The sequence below is a fragment of the Marasmius oreades genome, chromosome 3, assembly GCF_018924745.1.
Source record: "Marasmius oreades isolate 03SP1 chromosome 3, whole genome shotgun sequence".
Taxonomy (NCBI): domain Eukaryota; kingdom Fungi; phylum Basidiomycota; class Agaricomycetes; order Agaricales; family Marasmiaceae; genus Marasmius; species Marasmius oreades.
The window spans coordinates 1,420,503-1,446,190 of NC_057325.1; the positions used below are offsets into that span (position 1 = coordinate 1,420,503).

The 25,688-nt window shown below is 48.0% G+C and overlaps 10 protein-coding genes across 13 annotated transcripts; 6 read left to right on the top strand and 4 right to left on the bottom strand.

Moving 5' to 3' along the window:
- Window positions 1-264: 264 nt before the first annotated feature.
- On the bottom strand, window positions 265-1,268 carry E1B28_005789 (uncharacterized protein; the record flags this gene model as incomplete). The annotated part of the gene is made up of 3 exons (XM_043150375.1): window positions 265-694; window positions 752-1,190; window positions 1,241-1,268. 3 exons carry the CDS (start codon window positions 1,266-1,268, stop codon window positions 265-267), a joined length of 897 nt encoding a protein of 298 aa, XP_043011462.1.
- A 3,738-nt stretch (window positions 1,269-5,006) lies between these two features.
- On the bottom strand, window positions 5,007-7,259 carry E1B28_005790 (uncharacterized protein). Of its 2 annotated transcripts, none has more exons than XM_043150377.1 (11): window positions 6,947-7,259; window positions 6,812-6,881; window positions 6,282-6,738; window positions 6,221-6,227; window positions 5,990-6,167; window positions 5,837-5,935; window positions 5,709-5,775; window positions 5,555-5,647; window positions 5,412-5,501; window positions 5,271-5,354; window positions 5,007-5,209 (listed from the first exon to the last, which is right to left on the bottom strand). In XM_043150377.1, exons 3-11 carry the CDS (start codon window positions 6,325-6,327, stop codon window positions 5,097-5,099), a joined length of 777 nt encoding a protein of 258 aa, XP_043011464.1. In that variant the 5' UTR covers window positions 6,328-6,738; window positions 6,812-6,881; window positions 6,947-7,259; the 3' UTR covers window positions 5,007-5,096. The 2 variants fall into 2 exon arrangements, with proteins under 2 accessions (XP_043011464.1, XP_043011463.1); XM_043150376.1 differs by having other exon boundaries at window positions 5,990-6,059; window positions 6,118-6,167; window positions 6,282-6,881.
- Window positions 7,260-7,292: 33 nt separating this feature from the next.
- On the top strand, window positions 7,293-8,292 carry E1B28_005791 (uncharacterized protein). 2 transcript variants are annotated; one of them, XM_043150378.1, is made up of 5 exons: window positions 7,293-7,479; window positions 7,543-7,717; window positions 7,776-7,804; window positions 7,859-7,933; window positions 7,993-8,292. In XM_043150378.1, exons 1-5 carry the CDS (start codon window positions 7,321-7,323, stop codon window positions 8,161-8,163), a joined length of 609 nt encoding a protein of 202 aa, XP_043011465.1. In that variant the 5' UTR covers window positions 7,293-7,320; the 3' UTR covers window positions 8,164-8,292. The 2 variants fall into 2 exon arrangements, with proteins under 2 accessions (XP_043011465.1, XP_043011466.1); XM_043150379.1 differs by having other exon boundaries at window positions 7,543-7,804.
- Window positions 8,293-8,314: 22 nt separating this feature from the next.
- On the top strand, window positions 8,315-10,103 carry E1B28_005792 (uncharacterized protein). 2 transcript variants are annotated; one of them, XM_043150380.1, is made up of 8 exons: window positions 8,315-8,766; window positions 8,829-8,986; window positions 9,051-9,093; window positions 9,143-9,171; window positions 9,231-9,298; window positions 9,351-9,583; window positions 9,644-9,818; window positions 9,873-10,103. In XM_043150380.1, exons 1-8 carry the CDS (start codon window positions 8,454-8,456, stop codon window positions 10,033-10,035), a joined length of 1,182 nt encoding a protein of 393 aa, XP_043011467.1. In that variant the 5' UTR covers window positions 8,315-8,453; the 3' UTR covers window positions 10,036-10,103. The 2 variants fall into 2 exon arrangements, with proteins under 2 accessions (XP_043011467.1, XP_043011468.1); XM_043150381.1 differs by having other exon boundaries at window positions 9,351-9,818.
- Window positions 10,104-11,314: 1,211 nt separating this feature from the next.
- E1B28_005793 (uncharacterized protein) lies at window positions 11,315-15,800 on the top strand (the record flags this gene model as incomplete). The annotated part of the gene is made up of 10 exons (XM_043150382.1): window positions 11,315-12,102; window positions 12,160-12,303; window positions 12,354-12,473; window positions 12,528-12,684; window positions 12,753-13,489; window positions 13,545-14,080; window positions 14,150-14,327; window positions 14,378-15,201; window positions 15,259-15,367; window positions 15,429-15,800. Exons 1-10 carry the CDS (start codon window positions 11,332-11,334, stop codon window positions 15,798-15,800), a joined length of 3,948 nt encoding a protein of 1,315 aa, XP_043011469.1. The 5' UTR covers window positions 11,315-11,331.
- A 620-nt stretch (window positions 15,801-16,420) lies between these two features.
- E1B28_005794 (uncharacterized protein) lies at window positions 16,421-17,714 on the top strand. Its single transcript, XM_043150383.1, has 5 exons — window positions 16,421-16,786; window positions 16,841-16,994; window positions 17,048-17,169; window positions 17,227-17,384; window positions 17,443-17,714. Exons 1-5 carry the CDS (start codon window positions 16,475-16,477, stop codon window positions 17,618-17,620), a joined length of 924 nt encoding a protein of 307 aa, XP_043011470.1. The 5' UTR covers window positions 16,421-16,474; the 3' UTR covers window positions 17,621-17,714.
- Window positions 17,715-18,223: 509 nt separating this feature from the next.
- E1B28_005795 (uncharacterized protein) lies at window positions 18,224-20,348 on the bottom strand (the record flags this gene model as incomplete). The annotated part of the gene is made up of 7 exons (XM_043150384.1): window positions 20,146-20,348; window positions 19,304-19,888; window positions 19,132-19,248; window positions 18,982-19,071; window positions 18,843-18,928; window positions 18,574-18,787; window positions 18,224-18,522 (listed from the first exon to the last, which is right to left on the bottom strand). The coding sequence occupies exons 2-7, from the start codon at window positions 19,497-19,499 to the stop codon at window positions 18,224-18,226; spliced, it is 1,002 nt and encodes a 333-aa protein (XP_043011471.1). The 5' UTR covers window positions 19,500-19,888; window positions 20,146-20,348.
- Window positions 20,349-20,429: 81 nt separating this feature from the next.
- E1B28_005796 (uncharacterized protein) lies at window positions 20,430-21,313 on the top strand. The gene is made up of 2 exons (XM_043150385.1): window positions 20,430-21,008; window positions 21,059-21,313. The coding sequence occupies exon 1, from the start codon at window positions 20,537-20,539 to the stop codon at window positions 20,990-20,992; it is 456 nt and encodes a 151-aa protein (XP_043011472.1). The 5' UTR covers window positions 20,430-20,536; the 3' UTR covers window positions 20,993-21,008; window positions 21,059-21,313.
- Window positions 21,314-22,293: 980 nt separating this feature from the next.
- E1B28_005797 (uncharacterized protein) lies at window positions 22,294-23,602 on the top strand (the record flags this gene model as incomplete). The annotated part of the gene is made up of 9 exons (XM_043150386.1): window positions 22,294-22,369; window positions 22,422-22,448; window positions 22,504-22,611; window positions 22,669-22,696; window positions 22,759-22,819; window positions 22,888-22,929; window positions 22,990-22,992; window positions 23,048-23,368; window positions 23,429-23,602. The coding sequence occupies 9 exons, from the start codon at window positions 22,294-22,296 to the stop codon at window positions 23,600-23,602; spliced, it is 840 nt and encodes a 279-aa protein (XP_043011473.1).
- Window positions 23,603-23,870: 268 nt separating this feature from the next.
- E1B28_005798 (uncharacterized protein) lies at window positions 23,871-25,423 on the bottom strand. The gene is made up of 2 exons (XM_043150387.1): window positions 24,793-25,423; window positions 23,871-24,734 (listed from the first exon to the last, which is right to left on the bottom strand). Exons 1-2 carry the CDS (start codon window positions 25,137-25,139, stop codon window positions 24,074-24,076), a joined length of 1,008 nt encoding a protein of 335 aa, XP_043011474.1. The 5' UTR covers window positions 25,140-25,423; the 3' UTR covers window positions 23,871-24,073.
- Window positions 25,424-25,688: the final 265 nt, after the last annotated feature.

Genomic DNA, 25,688 nt, shown 5'->3' on the forward strand with positions numbered 1-25,688 from the left:
TGCGGTTGATTTCACGGATTCTTTTTGAAGAAGAGACGTCCAAATATACGAATACTGAAGCAAAGCTTGACGTCAGTGGATACGAGTTTTGGAGGATATTGGATGGAGTAAGTGCGGGCCGCGCAGCGAAGCCCAGAATTCGGGACAAATCTGAACAGTTCTCGTTTTTTTATATTTATTGCCCGAGAAGCGTGGAGATGAGAAAAGAACACGTGATAGAACGACGAACATGAGCTAGAACGCAAGTTATCTCCAACGCCACTTTCAACTATTGACCATAGTTCCACCGTTAGCGTGGATCGTCTGTCCCGAGATGGAAGAGCTGTCCATACTAGCCAGAAATACAAAACATGTCGCCATTTCACTCGGCTGAAGAGGACGACCTATCGGTGCTTGTTTCATTTCTTGAGATTCATTGCTCATCGTGGACGGGATCAGTGGCGTATAGACGGGCCCAGGAGCAACGCAGTTGACACGGATTCCAAGGTCCACGCACTGATTCGACAACGTACGAGTGAAAGAGACAATGGCGCCCTTCGTAGTCGAGTAGTCGAGTAGACCAGGCGAGCCTTTATACGCGGTGACAGAAGCACAGTTGATGATACTATCACCCCTCTTCATGTGTGGCAGTGTGTACTTGGAGAGGAAAAAGAAAGAATGGACGTTGATGTTGAATGTGTGTTCCCATCGCTGCCTAAGAAACAATTCTCCGAGGTCAGTCAATCGAGCAGCATACCACATAAAAACATACTCGGGAAGCTCAGTTATATTACTCCGCTGCATTTGGTGTCCATGATTGTTGATGAGGAAGTTGATAGTGCCCATGGCAGCCAACGCCTCCTCCACAACTTTCTTACAATTCTCCTTTGTCGTGAGGTCTACTTGCATGATATGGCACCTGCGACCGTACTTTTCTACAAAAGCCCTCGTATCTTGCGCGTCTTCCCTCCCCCCAGGCAAGTAGGTGATGAAAACATCTGCACCCTCCATAGCAAATAGGATGGCGATGGCACGGCCAATACCACTGTCTCCGCCAGTGATGAGTGCTTTCCTTCCGTCAAGTTTGCCACACGCCTTGTAAAGCTGGTATCCACCATCCCAAGTCGGGATGTACTCGCTTTGGGGAGGAGGCTCATCCATTCTGGATTGACAGCCTGGTAGCTTTTGGTCAAAGGTTGGGATCGCGTGTCCTGGGACCATTAGCCTGCAGCTTTGGTTTTGAGAACCAGTGAAAACTTACCGTTTTCAAATCGAGTTTGAGAAGTCATGTTGGAGAAACAGAAGAGCGACAAAGGGTCTCTTTATAAGAACCTCGAATGCACGGCCATCGCCCATCTATTACATCACATCAGACCGAACTGTGAACGAGGGATGGATATCATTACACATGAGTGATGTATGTCAGATTCAGATGCCATTCGTTGGACGCCTCTTCGATAGCTGAAGGTGAATCTGAGGTGTGTACGCTTTATGGAGGATTCACAAGCCGTTCGATTGTAGGTCAATACGAAAGAGGTTGAGGCAGAGAGAAGCAAGAGAGAAGCCTAGTAACACCGTCGGAATTGAGAAGTGACGCAATAGGAGCATTTTTTTCGACTAGCCTCCCGTAGGTTATTGACCCATTATGCGTACCCCGGTCACCACTGTACCTAACGCTGAATCCATGGATCGCTAGGATTTGACGGAGCTGGGAGTACGAACTCAGGGCCAGGCGAGACTTGCAGCCATGTTTACGTCTGTTTACGTGCGTGATTACTCCGTCACCATCCGAGCTTCAAGAACTTGCGATATTAACTGCATAGATCAGTACAACAGGCGATACCGACATGAACAGGAATCCAATGTGAATTAGATTATCGTTCACAATATACCTCAGTTACAGTTAACTTAGAAATTAGACCCCTCCTCCACTCTTTTCTACGGGGATAGCCATCCTCTTTCTTTGAGTCATTGTACTCGCGGTAGGAGGTCCAAAAGAAACATCTTTCAGATTCCCACAAATCTTTGAAATTCATTAGCGGAGAACGTACAAAGCGTGCTAACGCACAACCCACCTCGACAAAATCATCAAAATCAACCTCCTTCTTGTCTTTCAACCCGGCCTCTTCCAGGACATAATCCAGCTCCTTGGCGCTAACCTGATCATACCCAGCCACACTTTTGAGAATAGACAGAACATCCATTAAAGGCACCTTCTTGACGTCCGAGGTTGATGTAGTAGCCCGAGCACTGAATAGCTGCTCGAGTGCAGTTACTTCTCCTGCATTAAACTGCGCACGGCTATACGAATGAACGTCCGCATGCGAAAAGGTCGATGAAGGTAGTTTCGAGTTGGAAACGCCCACGTTTGCACCCAACGCGCTTCCAATAAGACCAACCAGATTCCATGCAGCGTTCCAAGCCTTTCGCATTTCGTTCAAAAGGGTTTCTGATGCTCCTCTCGGGATCGGTTCGGGTAAAGCCCACTTGGATGTTCCAGTTTGCCGATCCACCCATGCATCTCGAGGTAGTCCCATGCTCTCGAAGAATTGGACGGCTTGACGGATTTCATCTCTCTTCCTCCGATATGACCATCCCAGTTCTTCCGCCATAATATCTACAACAAGGGGTAATGCCTCAAGCGCAGCATTGACATTGAGGAAGGATAATCTCGTGCGCCGTGCTAAAACATCTGTTGCGTGTTGGGCATATTCGTGATTCACCGCGTAACGAACTTCGCCATCGATGACTAGGTTCATACTCGGTAAACCCATCCGAGAGATAAGGCTAAAAGATACGCACAAGGATGATGAGGGTGTAATCGTTTACCATGTACGGGCCAAACGCTACCAGTTGGCTCAGCGAGTGAACAAACCGTCCAAGCTCGATCTCCGTAGTTGTCTGAGAGATGTTTTGCCACTTCTGTTTCCAGTCCGAACTAAAAGTCATTCAAGATACATAAGATAGGGTTGAACAACAACCTTGAATGTACTTACCCTCTGTATGAGACCAATGAACATGTTTCTAGTCCAACCATCACTACCCACCAGCCTGACATGTTCTGTCACACAGCCAGGTGCCTTCGACTTTCCTTCAAGCCCAAACTCCTTCACAGCAACGTCGACCGTCTCTTCAGCCATTTTCCGGTACGTGGTCCACTTCCCACCGGCAATGGTAACCAGATGGCTTGTAGGACTGACATGGACGATATGATTCCTCACTAGGGCCTCAGTAGATCCCTCGCTGGCAGCAGGGTCTTTGATCAGCGGTCGAAGTCCACTCCAAGCGCTCAACACATCGCCTCTCCTCACCCGAATGTCCGGACTGAGATACCTTCTTACCTCTTTCAAAATCCATCGCACTTCTTCTTCCAGTGCAGTCGGGTCTTTTTCTACTGGGGCAGGGGCGTCTGTAGTACCAGCAATAGTGTTGCCTTGCCATGGCAAGAAGAAGATAACTCGACCATCAGAGGTAGCTGGATCGAGAAGACCCATAGTTCGCGGAGAATAATAGTTGGGTAAGGTGATATGGATGCCAGAGGAAGCACGGACAATGGGTTTGTGGTCCGGATTGTCAAGAGATAGTATTGAATCAGCGAATGGCCCAGTGGCGTTTATTACTCCCTGAAGAGGAATATGAGCATCGAGCAGAAGAAGTTGAGCGAACATCCGTAACTTTAGCCCGAACATTGAATTCCTCTCCTGTAAGATTATCCCGAAGACGGGCTCCACTGAGCTTCCCACTCCCATCCTTGTGCAACCGAGTGACTTCTGTGTAGTTGACAGCAACAGCTCCATGTTTAACAGCGGTCATGATAAGAGCGATGTTCATTCTGGAATCATTATGTTGACCTAAAGAATGTTATGAGATTTTGAAAAAGTAGTCAAACGCGTACCATCGTAGTATACCAGTGCGCCAACCAATCCATCACTTTTCAGCATGGGAAATGCTTCGCGCGCTTTCCCTTTGCTCATAAGATAAGAGGTTTCCATATTCTCCTTTCCAGCAAGGAGATCGTACATCTTGCAGCCGGCATAGTAATACGGTACTTGCCAGTATCTGCTCAAAATGAATCAAATTGGATCGATAAAAAAGTTGACGACGGACTTGTAGATCGGTAACATGATAGGCAACATCGCAGATAGATAGGGCGCAGTCTGCAGGAATATTTTCCTCTCGTGTAGTGCTTCGCGTACAAGCTTATACTGCTCATAGTCGAGTTCCATGACGGCTTTCTGAAGATAACGAACACCACCATGTACAAGTTTGGTTGATTTTGATGAGGTGCCTTGACGAACTCCGGTAAGAAGGAAGGAAGTTGAACGAAACCTGATACTACACACCAGAAGCAAAATCATCTCGTTCGACAAGGGCAACATTCAGACCTCTGCTCGCAGCGTCAACCGCTACGCCAGCGCCTGTTGCTCCCCCACCAACAATTAACAAATCAAACTCGTCATCATCATCGCCGCCAGGGACCGCCTTGCCAGAGACGGTCCGAATCACGCCAGATGATTTGAGCTTGTCTAACATTTCTTTTCTCGAGGGTGGTGTCCATGGAGGGGGTGGTCTCCGTGACTCGACAGTTGAAGGAGGATATGCAGGACCAGAATTGAGATACCAGTAGCCGCCGGCAGTAGCAAGGAGAGTACCTCCAGAACAATACGCGAGTGTCCGTCTGTTGAAGAGAGTGCGGAGGATGGCCATGGTGGTATGGGAGAAAGTAACCGTTCAAAGTGGTATGCCGACAATTCCGAGAGATGACACCGTTTTTGACGCACGTTCCAAAAGCCTCTGATTATCCGTAGACAATGGTCCCTGACCGGTGTACACAGGTGATGAAGGTGAGGGTAAACAAAATTCGAGAAGACATAAGTACATGGGTCTTGACTCAATCACATCTGACATCTGACGTCAACCGATAATACAATATCTGGCGGCCCGCTTAGCCGGCTTTCCCTCTCACGGATGTCCCCGCCGGACAAATTCCGGGACGTACTTGCAGCAATTTGTACATACACTTTAATTGCCTCGATATTGAAGTATATGCATACGAGTGATACCACATTCGTGTATCAACTACATTCAAACATTTCAGTATCACTATCAGTTTTGAGTTAAGGGCAGAAAGTAAGAGTGTAATCAGCCTTGAGACCAGAGTCGCAAGTCCACAAAGCAGTGCCGCTGGCCTCATCAAAGGCATAAGCATAGGAATTCTTGCAGTTGCCCTCTGTTATATTTTTTGGTAAGCCTCCATGCGTCGAACGAACTTGGGAGAAAAAGCAACGAACTGAAGTAGTCGTAGAATTGAACACCGCTCGCGGGGCAGGTCGCAGGTGTGTTGTGGCTTCCGCTGCAGCAGTTTGCGGAATCCTCTGTCAGATATACATACTCTTTCAGATCCATTGTACTAGTCGATCAGTAACACATACGTTGGTTGCCATCGAGGTTGGCTAGACATGCACTCTTGCAGCCCGCGTTGCTGCCATCAGGATTAGCAGGCCCTCTTAGTTCTGCGGGGCCTTTTAAAAGGTCAGAATACAAATTTGATCCCGCAATTAGGTATGAGACCTACACCCAGGATTCAAATCGACGGGGCAATTAGCGACAGGGCATCCAACATTGTTGGTAATAGCCACGGGCAAGTTGAATCCATCAACCAGTGAGACTGAATCACAAATGTGCGCAATCGTCAGTAAGAATCAAATCTCAGTTGTTTGACAACATACCATCATAAAAGTCCCGGTTGCCGTCTCCTTGGAGAGTCCATTCGGCAAGTGATGCGGGAGGGACTCCCTGCAGATTCAAACCGCCGTCCGTTTAGTCACGGGATCGAGAAAATAGTATGAATACGCACAGTTCCAGCTTGAGCAGCACATTCTAAACCACCGTTACAACCACCAGTCACACAGGAGGTCGGTCCGGGGTTAGTGGCAAAGTTGCAACTTGTTCGTCCCTAAGAACAACAACGATGAGCAGCCTTTACAATCATATCAAATATGAAACTCACCCAGATACGGCCCGCTTTCCAATCATCCGGAACGGAGAACTGAACGGAGCTTCCAGAGGGAGCTTCCCATCTACGAAAGATTGCGTGAGTATGTGCGAAATTCACAAAGACAAATACAAAGATCCAACCCAGTGGCATGGTCTGGACGAGCGGGTCCAACATTGGGGTCCGTGAACATCTAATCCATGGGGGGTAAGCTTGCGAGAAGACAAAGCTTGATTGTGAACATACACCAGGCCTGTCGGGAGGTATCAGCTGCGGTATGGAAAAAGCGTGGACTCGGAAAACTCACCAGATGGTGAAGTGGCAGTTATTTTTAACAGTGAATGTACGGGCATTTACTGCTGTAACCCAGATGGCGACGGAGACAATTACGAAGAGACCTTGCATGTTTGGAGCAATTGGTGAAGTCGAGCGAGACGAGGGTATAACAGTGGAAGAAGGCCGTAATGAAACCTGCAGAAATTCTGACGCCTCTTTATACCAGCGGCTCGCAGAAGGAGATGTAGCCTTGTTCACGGAACAATTCGCCAGAAATAAAGGTCAAGTGGTCGTGGAGTGGAACCGCAAGGCTAGATGATAATAAAAATAAATTGCATATGGTCAAATTATACAAGAAAACACAAGCTCAATACCAGCGAAGTAACGACGCCTCCACGGGAAGAGGTAGAGACGGTCTCGACGAGATGTCGCCTAGCGATTGTCGTCAATTGTTCCGGATCGAAGATCGCATGGATCGCTGGGACGACCTTCCAAGCCATGATTTCAAATGAATCTCTACACGTCCGAGTAAAAGCTCGAACCTGACATTGAGGAACTTACGACTTGCATAAGAGTTCGCCAAGTGATCTTGTGTTTGCTTGATTTCTCTTGATAAGTGGAAGATAGAATTCTATGTATGGCATGAGCGTTTGCGGTAAGTATGAGTCCGTAGGTGAGAAATCATCACGAACTAACATATGGCTTCCGTACACGGTCATATAATCTGGTGCCGAACCACGACAAATTGTCGTGCAGTGGCCAAATGCCGACGTTGGTACCACAGTGTAAGCCGACTGGATCCATGCATACACGAAACCGAAAGTAAAGAAAAGGGGAAGCAGCATGGCCAATCGATGAAAGTGAAGAGTTAAATAAGGAGCTTGGCTACGTGTGCCGAATACTTTGCCTGGTGCGTAGCAGCTTCAGAAAGACATCATGACTGGCCTGTCCTGTCCCGTGTTGGACGACCAGTGGAAGACCTAGACGTAGTATCAGTTCAGGAGGGTGCACCCGGAGGTTTCCCACACTGTTGACGTCAGAGAGCCGGCCATTTTTCACTCCTCCGCCTCATGCGCTCTGATCCAGCTTCTCCTCAGCCTTCTTGCTTTTCTTCGCCTGTTACCCCAGCCAGCCCTAGCCATCCTTTTGCGAATTCCACAAGTCGTCTCGAAGTACTCCCTAATAATATCGACGTTGAAGAGGAATCAAGGTTATATGACCAGCTTTGCGTGTGTACATCCCTTCGGCTTGGACTAGCTTTAGTTAGAATCCCATGCTCATACGTTCCTCAGGAAGACAATGACGAAAGGAGACCAGCCTCCATCAACATAGCACCCTCAGTATTCTCAAGAGAAACCGCCAGTATCTGGCTGGGAGACAACATTGGGGAGAGCAAAGCTTTCACGCGAGATGTGAAAATTAGCGGCTGGACGAACGTCGGTGACAAAATGGGCGGAGCGTATATCGGTGCGATTTATATTGACTTCAAAGTTTTCTATAGTTTGATAAACACTTCACCTCCTAGTATACGACTGTGCTATAAAAACAAAAGAGGTACTACTTTTTTTCCCGTAGCTTGCTGCTTGTCACATAACATTCAATTCCCAGGGCGTCACTATTCATGCTCACAAACGGTATCGTTCGTTCCTCGAACTTGAATCTGCTTTGCATAGGACTCTTCCTGTACGTCTGGCTTCTCTCGACATGCAAGCTCAGAAAGTTTACATCCCTCTATCTCACAGCGCCATCAACGTCGTTATTTACCTCAGCTACCTCCAAAAGCACCGTTTGCGCGCTATCGGCCTACTTTTCTCGATCGTCGCCGACGTCAGTTAGAGTACTGGTTGTCTGCCGTACTGTTACACCCTGATGTAGGGGGGTCAAAAGCCGTTAGAGTTTGGGTAATGGACTAACGACGATCCCCATTTTTGAAGATAATCTTATCTATTATCTATGTATCTTGTGCTAGCGCTCGGATTTGTACTGTATCTATAATGTAGCAATTGGGTAAGTACGAATTGAATGTTGAACGTTGAACTCTCGCTACCGGGTCCGTGGGGGCTTACTAAATACAATGGACTCCGTGCACGCGTTGACGTGGATTGAGTCAAAACCATCGATGCTCAGCAGTCTACGCCTTTACCCGGGCTTACATGGCGTCATATAAGTACTGGAACTTGGAGACCAAGTTCAATCACAAGAAATGACTTCTTTCAATATCTCTATCCCCGAATCATCTCTCGCTCTGCTTAAATCAAAACTAGAGTTAGCTCGACTCCCTGATGAACTCGACGAAGCTGGATGGGATTACGGCGTGCCACTCTCGAACATTCGAAGATTGGTCTCGCGATGGCTTGACGGATACGATTGGAGGAAGCATGAGAAGGCTCTGAACGACGAGTTGCCCCAGTTCACGCGCGACATCGAGGTGGAAGGGCATGGCACACTCAATATTCACTATGTTCATAAGCGAAGCGCGGTGCATAATGCGATCCCATTGTTATTTATTCATGGGTGTACGCATACCCCTCTGTGTGACGGTCCCATGCCATTGCTAACCGAGAATCGGAATCGATAGGGCCGGGAAGTTTCATCGAAATCAGGAAGATTTTGCCGCTTTTAACGCAGGTCAAACCCGATGCTCCCTCTTTCCACGTGGTCGGTTTGGGCCTCCCCGGGTTTGGGTTTTCAAAAGGGACGAAGAAGAAAGGTTTTGGTCTGGAGAAACACGCAGAGGTAAATCGTTCTCCGCTTCTTCAATTCCACGATTCAAGTTGCACCAACGCGTCAACTTCCTTAGGTCGGCCATAAGCTGATGCTCGCCCTCGGATATACCGAATATGGTGCGTGTACGATCCTACTGACATGTACTGGCTTTGACGTTTGATTCAGTAACGCAGGGCGGAGATTGGGGTACTGGTGTGGGTCTTGAGTGATGCGGCCACGAATGTTCCTTATGCACTGAACTCGCTCTTCGTAGGTTGGCCACACAATGGGCACACTGTATGGAGGCTCTCACATGAAGGCCTTCCACACCAACACGCCTTTGTATGTGTACTGTCTCTTTCTATGCATACCATGTAGCTCATCAGTCACACAGCATTTTGAAACCACCTACTGGAGTCGATCCATCTACATACACAGCTGCCGATCGAGAAGCCCTCAAGCAGGGGCAGTCATTCGAACAAAGAGGGCAGGGTTACTTCCAAGAACAGTCCACTCAGCCGCAAACATTAGGCTATAGTCTATCGGACTCTCCGGTTGGCCTCTTAGCATGGATTTACGAAAAACTAGTCAATTGGACGGACGAATATCCTTGGGAAGATGATGAAGGTCACTCTGTCCCATCCATCGAGGGTGTGATGACCTTAATCTAACATGACTGTCGTTCAGTTCTCACTTGGGTCTCAATTTATTGGTTCTCTCGTGCCGGTTGCGCAGCGTCGATAAGCATTTATTACGAGACTTCTTCGGGCGTTGGAGTTTACAACAGACCCAAGCTACTCGACCTGAGTATTCCCGTTGGTTACTCCATCTTCCCAAAAGAATTTGGGACTGTTCCGCAATCGTGAGCCTTTCCTCCTTTAGCGAACTCTCAAAATTCTAATGATATGACTCTCAGGTGGATCACGGAGAAAAACTTGGTCTTCGAGGTGAGACACGAAGGCGGTGGTCATTTTGCCGCCCATGAGAAGCCCTTGCAATTGGTTGACGATTTGAGGAAGATGTTTGGGAAAGGAGGGCCGGCGTATCATGTTGTCAGTGGGAAGAACGGGTATGCTTAGAGCAACACAAGACTCGACCTCTGCTGTAACAAAACCCACGACCAATACACTTATTTGCCAAAATAGCGTTTGTCCTTTTGACTTCCATCTTGGTATTCGTTTCAGCTCTGACATGTTTCTAAACTGGTTTGAGGTAAATGCAACCTGGAAGTGTGGATTTCAAGTAATATGTAGGTGGGACCCGAGGGTGGGACGCGTACCCCAATGAGATCTCTTTCTCTTCTCTCATCTCCTGCGCTCACCTCAGTGCTCTCTATTTTTCAAACCCACCTACTGAGTAGATATTTTACAATATAGCATGACATACCAACTCGTATATTATCATACTTGATTGTATCACATATTATACTTAGCCCTTAGTTCCTGAAGAAACGAAAGTAGCTTATCAGCTGACACCTATAAGCACCATATGTGGCGTCTTTTGATCAAGAGACTACAGTTTTTTCGGAGAACTACGAGTCCCAACGGTATCGGTATTCCAACCCGAGAAAGCTACCGTGGGAGTTCCCAGCAGGTTCTCGTCATTCCGATCAAATTCCGAAACTACTTACCTTCTCCAGTGACTAGGCTCTTTCTCCACACCTATCGACCATATCATCACTTTTACTCGTTAGGTATGGCGAATCGTCGCTTCGATCATCGGTATCGAACCTTTCACGCTATCGTAGCCCTCCTAGTATCCAAGACGGTCTCGAGGAAGGCATCGTTTACCGGATCCCAGTAACCATGCAGCCAGCGCAGGTTCAGAAAACAGCGGGACGCAGCCTGAAAGAAGAAGAAAACAACTCCCGTCCCGCGCTCTACTCCCGGTGGTCAACATTATTTCGCTATGAGAGCTCCAAAAGGTACTCTAACAGCGGGTGATTCTCTCATTGTGGGCACAATTGACCCGCTCAAATAAACTATGCTTGCAACTGTACATGTGACAGAATATCGCCCTCGTCCATGAAAGCAGGCAAACGGCATTTGTCCTGCTATGGCTGACATGTTACACGCCTGTGTCATCGCTGTCCCCATTCCTACTGCTCATCGCCCTTGCTTTCGAGTTCTAGATCCTACACCTCTCCTCAACATCGGCAAGATGCGGACCATGCTGCCAGGCCGTTCGACTTAGAGGTAGCACTGAGAGAAACGGTGGAATGTTTGAATCTGAATCGAGCCCTGCTGAATGCTTATACTTACACGGACGCCTACTCATGCACTAATTACCGTTAACCGTTATATTTTGTGATGGATATTGACAGTAGTATATGGAAACATCGATCGCTTAAGGTGTGACCGTCAGTCCTGTTGCCGATGCCGACGCTTCTCAAAGCGCTCGGAGCGCTTTCAGAGGATCACCTTTTTCGGACCCTAGCCACCCTAACCTTCGTTGGCGTCCTCTTGTCAGTGACTTCATTTCGGTCCAAGGATACTTATGGGCAACAAGCCATAGAACTTGGCTTCCTATCTATCCCCAGCTCACATCTCCTTTACTTGGATAAACCTAAAGGCAGAGGACAGTTTTATCAAACGACCGAAATTCCATTCAAAGTTATGTCAATATCCTCCTCGGCCTCCTCACCTTCATCGAGTGCAGTTACGATTCAGATACCGGGGAAATCGATTTTAAAAAAGCCTCCCCCCCCTCAAACTTCATTGTTCTCCCGCATAACAAGATTTCTACCCCAATCACAGCCAGGAGGTTCTACATTTGGGATCAGATCAGGATCAATATCCGTGGCTAGTGGGTCTGGAGGTTCTGGTAATGGTGATCACGAAGCGGTTGTTGACGATAGAGGACCATTGAAGAGAGCTCATTTCATCCTTCCCCAAATTGCCACCGTATACCCAATCTCGAGCCTAAACCCGCCGTCTACCCCGAATCTGAAGGAAGAGAAGAAAGCTATTGAGGAACGAGAGGCTGAAAGGAGAAGAAGAGTTGTGCGGGGGAATAACACGAGCTTTGGTTCTGAGATAGACGAGGACGATGAATGGTGGTCTATGGACAAAGTCGACAGCTTTTACAGGGAATGTTGTGCTGACTGCGATGAGCCACCAGATCCAGCTATCAGCGCTGCTTTCAATGTCTTTAAACTTTCCTTTTCCCATCCCGAAAGAACTGACGTGTTTTTGCTACTCTAGAACGCCGCCAATGCGAACCCCCGAACCGTCGATTTCTCTGGGGTACAGCTCACACATACCTCGGCTTCTATCCTTGCAGACGTTTTCACGATTGAATGGGGCTTACGGAAGCTTGTATTTAGAGAGTGTGACTTGGATGAATACGTACGTTTTTGATACAGAGTTTTATCGTCGTCGTTCTGACGGGGATTCAGACCCTTAAACCCATCCTTCATTCCCTTCTCATCCCGAATTCACTGACATTTCTCTCCGTTGCTTCTAATCGACGCCTCAAAGCCCCCGCGTTTCGGCTCATGGGTGTATTTCTCGCAAAGGTATGTTACTTCATTTCTGTCATCCTGTTTAAAGCCTTGACTGAGCTGTGACAGACGACATCTCTTCAATTTCTTGATCTCTCTAGTATACCGCTAGACAAGAAATCGATGGAATACATCGTTGTTTCACTCGCTCAACCTCCCGCCCCAGGTCTAGCTTCTCTTCGGTTAGATGATTGTTTTCTGAAACCAGGTGCATTGGATGTACTTGGTAAGTAACTACTTTGGAACAAGTCATCGCAACGCACTAATGGTCTTCTTTTCACAATCTACATACAGCCAAGGCAGTGCGCACTTCATCCCTTCGCAATATTTCCCTCCGACACAATAAGATCAACGCCACCGGCGCGATTGCACTTAGTGTTATGATCAGAGATTATCCTGACTCTATTCCTGCCACAGGCCCACCCTCACCTTTTCCGGCTTCCCAAACCAATACGAGCGCGCCTCTCTTGTTGTCTCCGACATCTAGCTCATTCGCTCCTGGTAGTACTCTTGGTTCTGCAACAGCTACACCCAGTTCGAGTTTAACCCCTTCTCCTGCATCAAGCGTAACGAGCCTCCCATTAATACCATCGTTGTCCAGTCATATCGGTCCTCCAGCACACACACCTTCCTCTCCGCAAGCACCGCCTTTCTCTGGTCCAATCTTACCTCCGCCTACTCATCCTAGTTTGCAACCCATGCAAACAACATACACGCCGTATGTTCCTCGATCTCGACGAGGGAAACCAGCAGCTTCCTCTGCAAGGGCCGGATCACCAACAGTCGGAAATGTACCTATCATCACTACATCGATTCGTGGAGGCGTGACTGCCGTGACTGCAAATGGTGTGAGTGCTGGAGTGGAAAAAATGGTCGATGCTGCCGGGGGCGAAGGACGTTCTGCTTCTCAAAGGGCCAACGCTTACCGTCATGGCCCGAGTGCTGCGTTGCTAGACAAAGTCCGAGCATTGGATTCCCTGCCCAGGTTAGGGTCTCTGAGGACACTCGACTTAAAGGGGAATGATCTGAGGGTTAGCTGTTTCTTTTCTCTTCTGCAGTCACCAGCTCTAAACTGTATGTTTACAGTCAGGAACTTCGTATCTTGCTCAAGTCCTAAAGCGGAATCGAACGCTCAAGGTTCTGAATCTATCAGAGAACAAATTAGACGTGGCGTGCTTAGTGGCTATCGCCGATGCGTTGAAATATAATACGTGTCTAGAAACATTGGATCTCAGTCGAAATCCCTGCTGCGGCTCTGGGTCCTCCAGTGGTTCTGGCAGTCTAACCAGAGACCGTGACCGGAATTACCATCGCGATTCTTCTAAGCTCCGGTCAGATAAATCTCCCTCAGACCTAGAGGGCTTACAATCACTCAGAACATCCTTAACTCTCACCACTTCTCTGAAGAGACTATTCTTGGGCTCCACCAACTTGAGTACCCAAGGAGCCATTGCACTTGCGGAGTTTCTGCCAGAGTGCAGAAGCTTGCTTCATTTGGACTTGACGGGAAACCAAGATTTAGGTGTCGCCGGGGTCATGGCACTTAATGAGGGCTTGAAGACGAATAGAGTCATGCGTTGCCTGGATCTGGAAGTGCCTCCCGGGGCCGAGGAATACACAAGGTTTGTCCTCCTTCCTTCCCCTTCCTTTTCTTCTTCGTGATCCGTCAACTTAACTCACTACATACACAGACTATGCAGAGAGATTTTAAACACTTGTATACGGAATACAGAAGAGGCTGAAAAAGCTTCGCAGCAAGAGCAAATGACGGATCGATCTGGAGGGAAAACCAAAGCCGCGTTGTGGGGAATGATCGAGGAAAGCGAGCTCGCAAAAACAGTTCGGTTAGCAGGAGACGAAGTCGGGATGGTAAGTTCTTATGCATCATATTCCATGCATTAATTGAAGAGACCATCAAGGTCGACACCGATGTTGTTCTCCGAGCTCGCGGATGTATACGACAACTTGAAAGCTATCTCAAGGACCCCTCACAACCACCGTATTCCCCCTTACCTACAATCCCATCCTCACCGCGATCATACCAGGCTTCTTCTGGATTCTTCTCTCCTGTTTTCCCCTCCGCTCCTTATTCCCTGCTCACAAGCTTTGAAACACAACTCCGTGATGAGCAAACAATAATAACACCTGAAGCGTTGATATTCAAATCTCAAAATGTCGTCAATGAACTGGTATCAGTGATAGCTCAAGTTATGAATGGGGAGAATGTAGCTGATCCCGAGAGACTTGAGCAACTTCTCAATGTCAACGACGAACTCACCGGATTAGTGACAGCAGCCGATAATACTCTGCATGGTCAGTCGACCCCTCGAGGGGAGGTGACGGGCTCTGGAATGGGAACAGACTCCAAAAATAAAATCGGACGTCCCTCTCTCACGCTCGAAGGCCTCGGGTATTCTTCTCCTGGCAAGGAAGAATCGGAATACGAGTCAAAGCAATCTGTCGTGAACGGAGGTGAGAACTTGCCGTCATCTGGGACAGATCAAGCAGACCTCCGGTCACCAGCAACACCCAAGATAGACAAGGGAAAGCAGAAGGCGCCTCCTGAACCAATTGAGCACGAGAGGGTTCTCAGTCCTACAACTTCGTTTTTGATATCTGACACAGGTTCTGATGACGAGGAGGAGAATATCATCTTGGATTCAAGTTTTCCGCCTTTTAGGATCCTCGACGAAGGTTTTACTCCTGAGGAGGATCAAATCATTTCGCCTTCGTCTACCCATCGGTCAGTAGGCTTTTTAGAGTTAGAAATCTACCTAGATTGGGCTGACGATGACTACAGGTCTAGGAGTTGGGTGGAGGAGGAGGGCGAGGTGTTTAGGAAAGGCAACGTCCTATTAGGGCCTGAAGAAATGGAAGGAGAATATGACGGGGAAGAACTTCGACGAGAGGTCAGTCCTGGCTTTCTGTGTGGCAAAAAGCAGTTTCTGAGTATCCGTTCATTCTCTCTAGTTGCTCGAAGCGATGGTGGAACGTCCAGCACCCCGTAACCTCACCGCCGATGAGTTTGGACTGGAGATGACTCAGGAATTTGTGCAAGACACTGTAGATGATATTCCGGAGACTCCCAAGCTAGCACCGCGTCCTTACGTCTCTCGATCTCGATCTTCCTCGTCCTCAATCATGAGCTTGGTCTCTCCGACTGTCGAGAGGGCAGCAACCTTGCCGTTACCCGCATCTCCGCGAGTAGACTCTCCTGTTCCGGCGACACTAAAAAGTCCTACACCATTATCCTCGCTACCCAGTACACCGACCAGCGAGACCAACAGCCCATTTCGACTCGCTGCGGACAAGACCATTAATACGGGTCTGAACGCAAAGTAACAGAAAAATCGATCAAGTAGACCTCCAATAATCTTTCATAGTCTACGGCGAATCACAATGGATTTACTTTTCATACTATATCATCACTTGCATATATTTTTATGACACTCCCTCATTACCCGTTTCTTCTTTTTTCGTTAATGGTGGAATGCGCAACCCTTCGTTTATCACAAACCATCAAGCCTCTTCATCTTCAGCTGCAGTTGAACTGCCACGACTTTCCGGAATTTTAGATACTTTACGTATGCTATTTGCTCCTAAGTAGAACATACTAATATCTCCATGTTTTGCATGCTTTCTGCTATTGCAAACCGTGTGAGTCTCGGATAGAGTCGGGTAAGTGTCGCTACGTAATTCATGATTAAAAACACTACTTACCGGAGACATCACGAACCCGTGTCAACGTCAACGATGAGCAAGGCACGTTCGACGTCGTCGGCGCGGACAACAAGCACATCCCTCCCAATGAATAGAAACATCAAGAATATTGATGTATCGGGACTTCAGTAAACAGATGTTTTTCTAATCTGCTGAAGAGGATTTCTGGGACATCCTAGAAAGTCGCCTGACCTGTCGCCCAGAATTGCGAACGTAATACAGTCAAAAATTGCGACTCACTCTTTTAAATTACCTCTACTTGTTTGTGTCCATCCATCATCATTCGGTAGTCGAGAATGTCTTCCACAACACCGGAACCCGTCGCCGATGCTACCAGCACCAGCACTGTGCCGGAGGTTGAGGTCAAATCTGCCTCTGAGACTGCTGAGGCCGACGCTGAGGCTTCCAACGAGGCGGCTCAGGAAACGGCCAACGACTCTGCGGCACCCAGCACTCGGAGGTCTAGCCGGATTTCTGCTCAACCTCTGAAAGAACAGCCGAAACCCAAAAAGGCCGTTGCGGCTAAAAACCAGAAGAAACGCACTGCAGAAGAAGCCCAGGAGGAAGGAGGGGAAGCAACCGAGAAAAATGGTACCGCCAATAAAAAGGTTCATTCCTCAAAGTCTTCTACGTCTTCTGATACTGAACTCTCTGCTCAACAGACCAAGACTGTCGTCCCAGATATTCCGTCGATTGATATTGGGGACCCCCTGCCCAATTTGACGCTCAAAAATGAGAAGGACGAGGACGTTGATGTGTCTAAATTAGCTGCTGTAAAGGGCGTTGTGATTTTCTTGGTCCCAAAGGCAGACACCCGTACGTCAGGAGTTTGTTGTATTGGCTCTTTACCCTCATTCTTCGCGGTACAGCGGGGTGCACTACTCAAGCCTGCGGCTTCCGCGATCTCTATTCGGAATTTTCTGGGCTTGGTTACGACGTTTACGGTCTGAGTGCAGATACTACCAGTGCTCAAAACAAATGGCAGTCAAAAGTAAGCTCCCTCACTGCTTTGTTTTTATCATACACCATAGCTGGATTCCGTTACTAGAAAAATCTCTCTTACTCCCTACTCTCCGACCCCAAACGAGTCTTTATCGCGGCTCTGGGTGCGGCGGACAAGAATAAGACTAAAAGAAGTCATTTTGTCTTCGAAAAGGGCACAGGAAAACTCATTGAAAGGAAGAATCCGGTCAAACCTACTGACAGGTAAGCTGCGCGAGACTGCTATTCCTTACTTCATTCTCAAACGCCCCTCACTATACAGTCCAACATTGGCCCTCGATTTCATCAAACAACATGGGAAATCACCCGCGGAAGCTATGGAAGCTCCGGAAGCGAAAACAGCTACTGCCGAAGACACTTCTAACGGTCATGCTGACCCCCCCGCAGTTGCAGACGAAACGACGACAGCAGAAGCAGAACCCGCACCGATGGAGACGTAGTAAAGCCGATTCCATACGGGTGGCGTGGGGTGGCACCGTTCCCATCTCAGATGCAACCACGGGACAATTTCGTCAAACGAAGTAACTTTCTATCGCTATTCTCTATCTATTTCTGATTCTTGTACATATCGCTTGTCATGTAACCAGGTCGGTAATTATTTTGTAGTGTGTATATATATCAACTGTCAAACGATGTAGCAGACGAGGAACCCGTGGGGAGGGCATTGAAAATAGTGCACGAGGTGCGACAGGCCTGACGAGACGAGGAACGCAAAGATTCCAAGACTCTCGTCGGTCAGAGTCAGAGGCCAGTATACCATATTCGAAAATCGCGACGAGCAATCCGGTTTGATCTTCAAACCTGCCTGATCTTCAAACCTGCCTGATCTGATTTCGAGCGGAGGACAACCGGGCTCAACGATCGCCGTGGCATCGTATCTTCACCTGGATTCCATCAAGTCTATAGTTAGCGGGTCGTGTGTACTTACTAGCAGACTCGGGTTCCGGATCTGGCGGGAGACGGCATGCATAAGTTATTTATTCCTACTTCGGTGAGGACAAGACGAGGGATGTGATCACAGCATTACTGCGTGGACTTCTCTTTCAATTGTCGCCAGGAAGCTTCTTCGCTAGCACCAGCGCAACAGGCCATTCAACAGTCACCTCGTCTTCCCCCTTCACCTCAGGCTTCCCGTCTTTCTCAGCAGCGCATTTCATCAAACTCTTCCAGAATCGTTCAGCAATATCGCCGTCCTTGTGCTTTGAGTCTTCAGGATGACGTTCCAAAAATGTATGAAGGGAACTAAAAGTCCGAAAGTAGCCCAACAGCCCATTCCATGTCGTCCTGGTACGAAGGATGACAGGCAGGGTATCGGCAGGGGGTAGGTCGGGGTAGTAAGGACCTAGAAGGGCATTTTGGAGTTGATGGTTGCGTGGAATAAAGGTCTATTTACCTGTGAAATAAACGCGGTCAAGAGGTGCAAAGGATGTCTCTGTGCCCGGGACATCCTTTGGGTCAGGAACATCAACCAAATGGTTTTCTAATATTGTCCTTCCAGGTCGTTGCCAATGTGGACCCAAGGAGTTATCAGGGTCAGCACCTTGCGCATACTCGTTGATGAGAGGTGTGAGACTGGGGTATTGGGCAAGTCGAAATTCAGAGTAAACCTGAAGAAGGACGTCGTAAAGCTATTTAAAGCGGATCAAAGCAGATCAGAAATACCCAGAAAGCGACTGTTCCATACGGTTTAAGGACTCGGGAAAGCTCTGGCCATAACGCGTTCCAATTGAACCAGTGAGCAGCTTGCGCTACAAGGCAAGGTATGCTAGTTGAACGGAATCGGAAGACTCGATTTCCTTGCCTGCGATGACCAGATCAACGCTTTCATCGTCCAAAAAGCCCAGCTCTTCTGCTGACGACTGAACGAAATCGAATTGAGAAAAGACAGAACCTGATTATAGATCCATGATTATGAGCTAGAGGTTAACCAGTTGGGTATATTTGCACACACTAGTTTCGTTCACACCGTGCCGTTCTTGCAATCGATTCTTTGCGTTTGCTATCATCCCTGCGCTTGGCTCTACTCCGATAACTTTCCTGAACGGAGTGAGAGCCACTGTCGCTTGACCTAGAAGGTCCCGGACAATGTCGTTACCATCCAGAGTGATGCAAACGCCACGCACCAGTACCACATCCTAGATCGACGGCGGTATCAAACCTCGCTCTCCCTTGCGGCGCGATCTGGGGAAGAGACTTGGTTGGTAGAGATGTAACATTCTGATGGTAATTGAAAATGAGCTCAAATAAAGCCTTGGGATAAGTAGGACGCGACGCAGCATAAACCGAGGCGTCGAAGGTGGTCTTAGCGAAGGTGGCCATCAGGCAACCCGGTGTTTGGTACTGTAAATGACTCTGATTATTCGCACCACTCGGACCTCCGACCCGGTAGACTATACACTACCAGTAGACACCTTGCCAGAACATATTCAGAGATTAATTGATTAATTCCCTAGCCAGATGCAATCACCAGTACCAGCTTCACTTTCCTCCCGAATCCCTCAAGAACCGCATCTAATTGTAATATGTCAGGGGCGGTACGGTATTCGGAGCGTAAGGGTGACACCAATCATCAGCGATACAAGCGGATAGCTGACAAGGTTTCCGTGAGTTTGCCTTCATTTTCTCTGCGGTGGACAAAAGACGTAAACAGGATGAAGTGTTTCCGACCGACCATTTTTGTTGCAGCATGTATTGAGTCTTGAAACTTCCTGGCGCAAATGAGAGGGTCAATGATGATCTGGCAGTTCCGGTTGACTCGGACAGACGTAAACTACCCCAACGCGCATGCTGATGTCCTTGAGGCTGAGGTGATCGAAGGTTAAACGTGAAGGTCTGCGACGACCACGACTCGAATCTTCAGCACGTGCGAGGCGTGATCGCTGCATGCTACCAACCGTAGGTGGTAGTGCAACAATTCCGAGCCTGAAAGGTCGAACCTGGGACTTTTGCGATAAACAAGACACACCTTCCTCGCTCCCATGCAACACACCACTCTTCCTCCTGAACATCTCTGCATCGCTGTCCTCGGTTTCCCTCGATAGGAAGTGATAATAAGCGCCGGACGTGAGCTGCTCAGAGCTACGGTACGACAACGCCGAATATACTATTTATAAAATACAGAATGGTGAACGTCGCTGTCAGGGGATGAGATTGAGATGAGAAATCAAGAGTCGGCCGGTCATGTCACGTATGTCACATACATTACGTAATTGATATTGACCATCGGCAGTCCGGGGTATTTTGTTGACATATAAAGCTCTTGACCGCAATGTGCGCAAACTCTTGACTTGCCCGCTGTACTGGGTTCCCCGTACCTTCTCGACCCTCACTGGGTTGGTCCCTACCAGTCCTTCATCATGTCCCATCTTCCTGTTTTCTCCTTTGTCGAAGGCTCTGTTGCCAGTGTCTACCAGGCCCTCTTCCTTCTCTTCATCACAGTACGACAATATGTGCTTGAACACATCGATGTCTTTGCACCAATCGGAATATTGCAGATCGTTCTACTGTCGTGGATATGTGCGGTCATCTTCACGACTGCCTTCCTTCTCGCTTTGCGAAGGATAGTCAAGTTACTACGATCGCAGTGGTCTCGAAGCTCACGCAGGAAACATGATTACGAGTATGACCTGGAGATGTGTGAGGACGGGCATTGTGAAGAGCATCGAACAGAGGCCATCCCTGTTTACTTGGCAGTAGGACAGAGGAGAAGTCTGTCCTTGGGTAAGAGTGTCAACCGAAAAGGTGGCCAATACCAGTTCGGTGTGCTCGTCCCTGTGATGATTGAGCGAAACGATCGCTTCTACGATGATTGATTACGGGTGACATGTAGTAAGTCATCTGTATCTCCACCCGTGCGTGTTCTTACAAATGACTGAAAGTTTAAACGTTTAAGTTTCAGCCCGAGGCCCCGAGACCTGATGGGATCGTAGGGCACCTCTCAACATTCTTCCATCATAGTTCATTCTATCGCTACATTGTAACAACACTCACTGCTTCGTCCAGGCATAGATTTGCCGATATATTCTTGGTGTTATTTGGTGTACATGTGTGTAGGGTTACGTTTTTACTCTCCTGTATCATATTCTGCAGCTCACGATCCTGCTTGTAACATGACATCCGATCGTTGTATCCTATCCCATATGCTGTTGGGAAAAGCGACTGTATATTACAAGCGTTGTGCAAGATCTTGGCCACCCACTTGAATTCTCGATTCTGAGGATGTGAATCAGGATATAATGGGAGAGCCGTCGGTGAGCATTATTACCGAGCCACATTCTATATATGTGTGTGAACGTGTAAAGCTCAAGTCTAAAGTTGTGCGCCGCTTGCTCTCTGAACCCCGTTACGTGTGATTTACTGGCTGTGCAGACGGATACATAAGCCTGTCGACATGGTTTATTCAAGGCGCAGATTCCTATGGACTCCCAGTCTGTCAAGCTCGGCCCCTCCAATTCAAACCCCAAGGAACCCACTCAAATTTGGTGGAGCAATGCGATTTTCTTCTGTCTCGTCCATCTCGCTGCGCTCGTAGGGGTCTATTACTATCCTACAGCCTCGGTGTCGCGTAAAACACTGGTTTTGGGATTTGTTTCCTGGCAATTGTCGGAATTTGGGTGTGTATCCTTCGTCTTGACGGCTTCCGATATTTGACATTTAACCCTAGAATAACGATTGGTTATCATCGTCTGTATTCTCATAGAGCATTTCGTGCTAGTTTGGGCGTAAGGATACTGTTAGCAGCACTAGGATCAGCGGGGTTTCAGGGCTCAATAAAGGTGATTCTTACTTGAAGACAAATCATGAAGTTGGCTTGAACTGACTGGTTAGCTTCCAATTAGTGGTGGTGAGTGAACCATCATGGAAAGACATTGCGTCTCTGACCGTTTCCCAAAACATTGAAGGTGCCTGCGACACAGACTTCATCACGTATGTATTGTGCACTTGCTTTGTGTGAGACAGTACTTATTCTGCGTCGTTACAGCGATTTACAGACGACGTTGAACATGACCCGTCAGTTGTCCGGACGCGTTCTCGGGGCTAAAAGTACCAGAATTCTTATTCTTATCAACCTGTCTTTAGATACGCTGCAACACGAGGGCTTTTATACTCCCACATGGGATGGATATTTTTCAAATCAAAGTATGAGAAGATGAAATTGGTGGATCGGGAAGATCTAGAACGGGATCCAGGTGCGTAAACATCGCTCGGATACAGTAAGTCTCATTGATTCCTTTCTCCTAGTTGTACGATTTCAACATAGTCATTACAGTACGTGGCTGCTCAGTTGCTTTTGCCTCCAACTCTCTATTAACACTTCGTGTAGTCCCACTTGCTTTATTTCTTGGGTTTGTTCTCCCTGCAATTATAGGGTCGACCTGGGGAGATGCAAAAGGTGCCTTCGTCTGGGCGGGGCTGGTGGCTAGATTAGCCGGTAAGGCTCTATTTGCTAAACGATTTCACCTAGAATTTACCTACCAGTTTGGCCAAGTGTGGCACTGCACGTTCCTCGTCAACTCGTATGTTTCAATAACACTTTTGCCCTTGGACTGTATCTTTTCAACATCCCGCTTCTTTCAAGGCTTGCTCATTGGGACGGACTCCAGCCTTACTCTGACGAGGACACTTCCAGAGGAAGCCTGGTGAATTCTTTTCCTTTTGTCTTGTTACGTTCCAGATACAATACTGAATCCATCGCCGGAACACATAGATATTGGCTATCTTGACCTGCGGCGAAGGCAGCCACAATTTTGTAGGTTATCTCATTCCGTAACTCTACGATCTGGCCATCTGTTCATTCCCCTTTCCCAAGCACGTAAGTCGCTTGTCTGAATTAGCAAAGGTCTTTTGAACCTCGGCCTCGTGAACAGCACGCGTTCCCACACGACTTTCGTTCTGGGCCGTCACTTGTTTCCTGGGATCCATCGAAGTGGGTAATCCTCCTCCTTCATCGCTTGGGTCTGGTTACCGGCCTCCGATCAGCGAGAGAAGAGGATTTGAAGGAAGCCTTGGAGTACATGAAGCATAAAGCACTCCATGGAGTGCCTCCTCTAGACCAGGAGGAAGCCAATGAACAAGCCATAGAGTGGACAATTGACGATGCTATAGATTATGTTTTGCAGTCGAACGGGAGATGCTTAGTTTCGATTGCTGGATGGGCGGTCGATATCACTCGTTATCTGGGGGAACATGTGAGTTGATTTTGAAAAGGAACTCTGCAGCTCCGTTGATAAACCATCATTTTTTCTCAGCCTGGCGGAAGCACATTACTACGATCGTATTCGCTTCAAGTGGAGCCCGTTGGAAGGAAGTACGAATGGAAGGATGCAACATGGGCTTTTGAAGGCGGCTTGAACAATCATTCACGCGCCGCTATCAAGAGAATGAAAGAGTTTCGGTTAGCGAAATTGACGACAGCTCTCTAGCTGTGTTGTCTGACTTTCCCGCTCCCGCGACCCGTTCCTTTGCGAGTGTTCCATCTCGGTTGTGGGTAGTATCGCCCTTGTGAGATGTGTATTCTATCTTTGATTTGACGAGTTGTACTTCGTATGTTGAATACATGGACATATTGTTAGTTTGCCTTTACTTCTGTATAGCCGAATGTCGTGAGCGAGCGATGTCGTGTCCATCCATGTAAGCCGCTTTTTGATCAAGTTGCTGTCCGTCGGGTTGGACCTCAAAATAAACGTGTTGGAGTGCAATATTCGTTTCATTGTCTATTCATCATCAAGAATAAGTTATAACGATAAAAAAAAATATAGTGTGTAAAGAGTTTATCCTATAAATATATTCTAAAAATGTTATCGATTACCAAAGATATTGAGTATAAGCATTTAGAGAGCAAAGGGATGCCACGAAGAAAATGTAAGGAAAAAAGGAAAACAGACGACGGAATATCAACAAACGTCCATGTAATCCTTGCACCTATCTTTCAAGCGAAGCCAACGTCCGCCGTTCCATTCCCTTACTCTGGACCAACCGTCGAGCGCAGCCATGCTCTCAATCCAGATGAGGACGGAGCACAATGCGAAATCTGCATAGGAGACATGGTGGCCCATGGCACAGACGCCGTCGCCATCACCAACATTCTTGTCGAGGACCGAGGCGAGGAAATCGAACTGCTCTTTAACCAACATCCAAGCCCTTTCACGTTCGGGCCCGGGAGGCAAAGAATGGGTAGAGGGATGAGCAAAGCTTTGGCCACGTTGGGTAAGACCACGATAACTGAGGGGAACCATGATGGTCAAAAGAGGTTTCGCAAACACTTCCTGGATATAGTGGACGAATAAGATCTGAAGAGCGCGCGAGCCCTCCGGGTATATCGGTCGGGCAGGGTAGAGCGACTCTAGATACTCGGCAATATTGTTCGGATTAGAAAGAACCGTGGGCGCAGTTGAACTACGGGTTGGGTCTACGATAACCGGCAGGGTATAAACTGGTCTTCCGTCACTGTGGTAAGAACTAGGAGGAGCACCGATAGACCGAAGCGTAGCTTCTATGTCGGGAAGCTCGACCCATACTGTTCGGTAGCGTAGTCGCTTAAAATTCAGGACGAATCTGTGTCGCGGAGCTTGAGATCAGTTGTATTCGAGGACAAAGGCCTCCAGAAACTCACCGTATACGCCAAATGTTGGGAGCCCAAGGCTGGGGAGAATGACCGGGTATATCGTAGAGAATGATGCTTGGGACCGACCTGGGATGTCGCGACATGTTACTGTGAAGAAGTGCGAGGAACTGGGTTGGTGATTCACGGAGTAGCAGTTTTATACAGAGTTCCCCAACTTTGAGTATGATCGGAATGTTTCCAAGCGCGATGATAGATGATGCAATCGCTATGTGGATCTGTACTTGTCCGTTTGAATTCGCCGTTGAGAAAGTGTTTCGGACATGGGTCGATGGGCCCGAGACGATTTCCGAGTCATGTAGAGCCACCGAACGTGAAACGTTGTCAATTGAGGTCATTGAGGGCCACTCATGTACATATTTGGAGATGGAGTATGGGTAGTGGTACAGTGGTCAACCACAATTCTCTGTGCTGGATTAAAGCTGTGAGAAAACACGACAGCTGTTGAGGTACGAGCGCCTCGAGACCAGGACAGAACGTAAGGAAATATTTGCGTTTCAGAACAAAGATACTCGTGTTCCCGAACTTGATTCTGTAGCCTGATAGCACCTTGACCGGAAAGAGTGTCATACTATGCGCAGGTAGCTATGCTTGATGGCAGGTCGACGGATGTCGATGAAGGACTGTTCGGTCACGCGATCTCTCCTCTCAACGTCGGCGTGTATAAATAAATTAAAACAAGGCCAAATTTCCTATCACCGTGACGTACGCGGGGGATCAATTTGGTGTCAATTTTACATAGCTCTACTGGTATTCTTACGTCCGTTGGATAAAGCCAGTCGGAACCAGTCTATCGGAGGAACTTATCATCTTCCGATACTTGCAACTCGCGCGTTTTACTATTTGCGAATGGCAGCACAAAATCAATGGTCAACGATAACTTCGGG

Bases quoted from the DNA above. Each gene is read 5' to 3' on its own strand.
- E1B28_005790 (XM_043150377.1), bottom strand. From the start codon at position 6,327: ATGCCCGTACATTCACTGTTAAAAATAACTGCCACTTCACCATCTG. The intron at 5,936-5,989 runs GTGAGTTTCATA...TGTTGTTCTTAG, and splicing joins GGAAAGCGGGCCGTATCTGG to GGACGAACAAGTTGCAACTT. The intron at 5,648-5,708 runs GTATGTTGTCAA...TTTGTGATTCAG, and splicing joins CAACCGGGACTTTTATGATG to TCTCACTGGTTGATGGATTC.
- E1B28_005791 (XM_043150378.1), top strand. From the start codon at position 7,321: ATGCGCTCTGATCCAGCTTCTCCTCAGCCTTCTTGCTTTTCTTCGCCT. The intron at 7,480-7,542 runs GTGTGTACATCC...TACGTTCCTCAG, and splicing joins GGTTATATGACCAGCTTTGC to GAAGACAATGACGAAAGGAG. The intron at 7,934-7,992 runs GTACGTCTGGCT...TCTATCTCACAG, and splicing joins CTTTGCATAGGACTCTTCCT to CGCCATCAACGTCGTTATTT.
- E1B28_005792 (XM_043150380.1), top strand. From the start codon at position 8,454: ATGACTTCTTTCAATATCTCTATCCCCGAATCATCTCTCGCTCTGCTT. The intron at 8,767-8,828 runs GTACGCATACCC...CGGAATCGATAG, and splicing joins ATTGTTATTTATTCATGGGT to GGCCGGGAAGTTTCATCGAA. The intron at 8,987-9,050 runs GTAAATCGTTCT...CAACTTCCTTAG, and splicing joins GTCTGGAGAAACACGCAGAG to GTCGGCCATAAGCTGATGCT.
- E1B28_005794 (XM_043150383.1), top strand. From the start codon at position 16,475: ATGTCTTCCACAACACCGGAACCCGTCGCCGATGCTACCAGCACCAGC. The intron at 16,995-17,047 runs GTACGTCAGGAG...TTCGCGGTACAG, and splicing joins GGTCCCAAAGGCAGACACCC to CGGGGTGCACTACTCAAGCC. The intron at 17,170-17,226 runs GTAAGCTCCCTC...TTCCGTTACTAG, and splicing joins AAAACAAATGGCAGTCAAAA to AAAAATCTCTCTTACTCCCT.
- E1B28_005796 (XM_043150385.1), top strand. From the start codon at position 20,537: ATGTCCCATCTTCCTGTTTTCTCCTTTGTCGAAGGCTCTGTTGCCAGT.
- E1B28_005798 (XM_043150387.1), bottom strand. From the start codon at position 25,139: ATGACCTCAATTGACAACGTTTCACGTTCGGTGGCTCTACATGACTCG. The intron at 24,735-24,792 runs GTGAGTTTCTGG...TCCGCGACACAG, and splicing joins CCCAACATTTGGCGTATACG to ATTCGTCCTGAATTTTAAGC.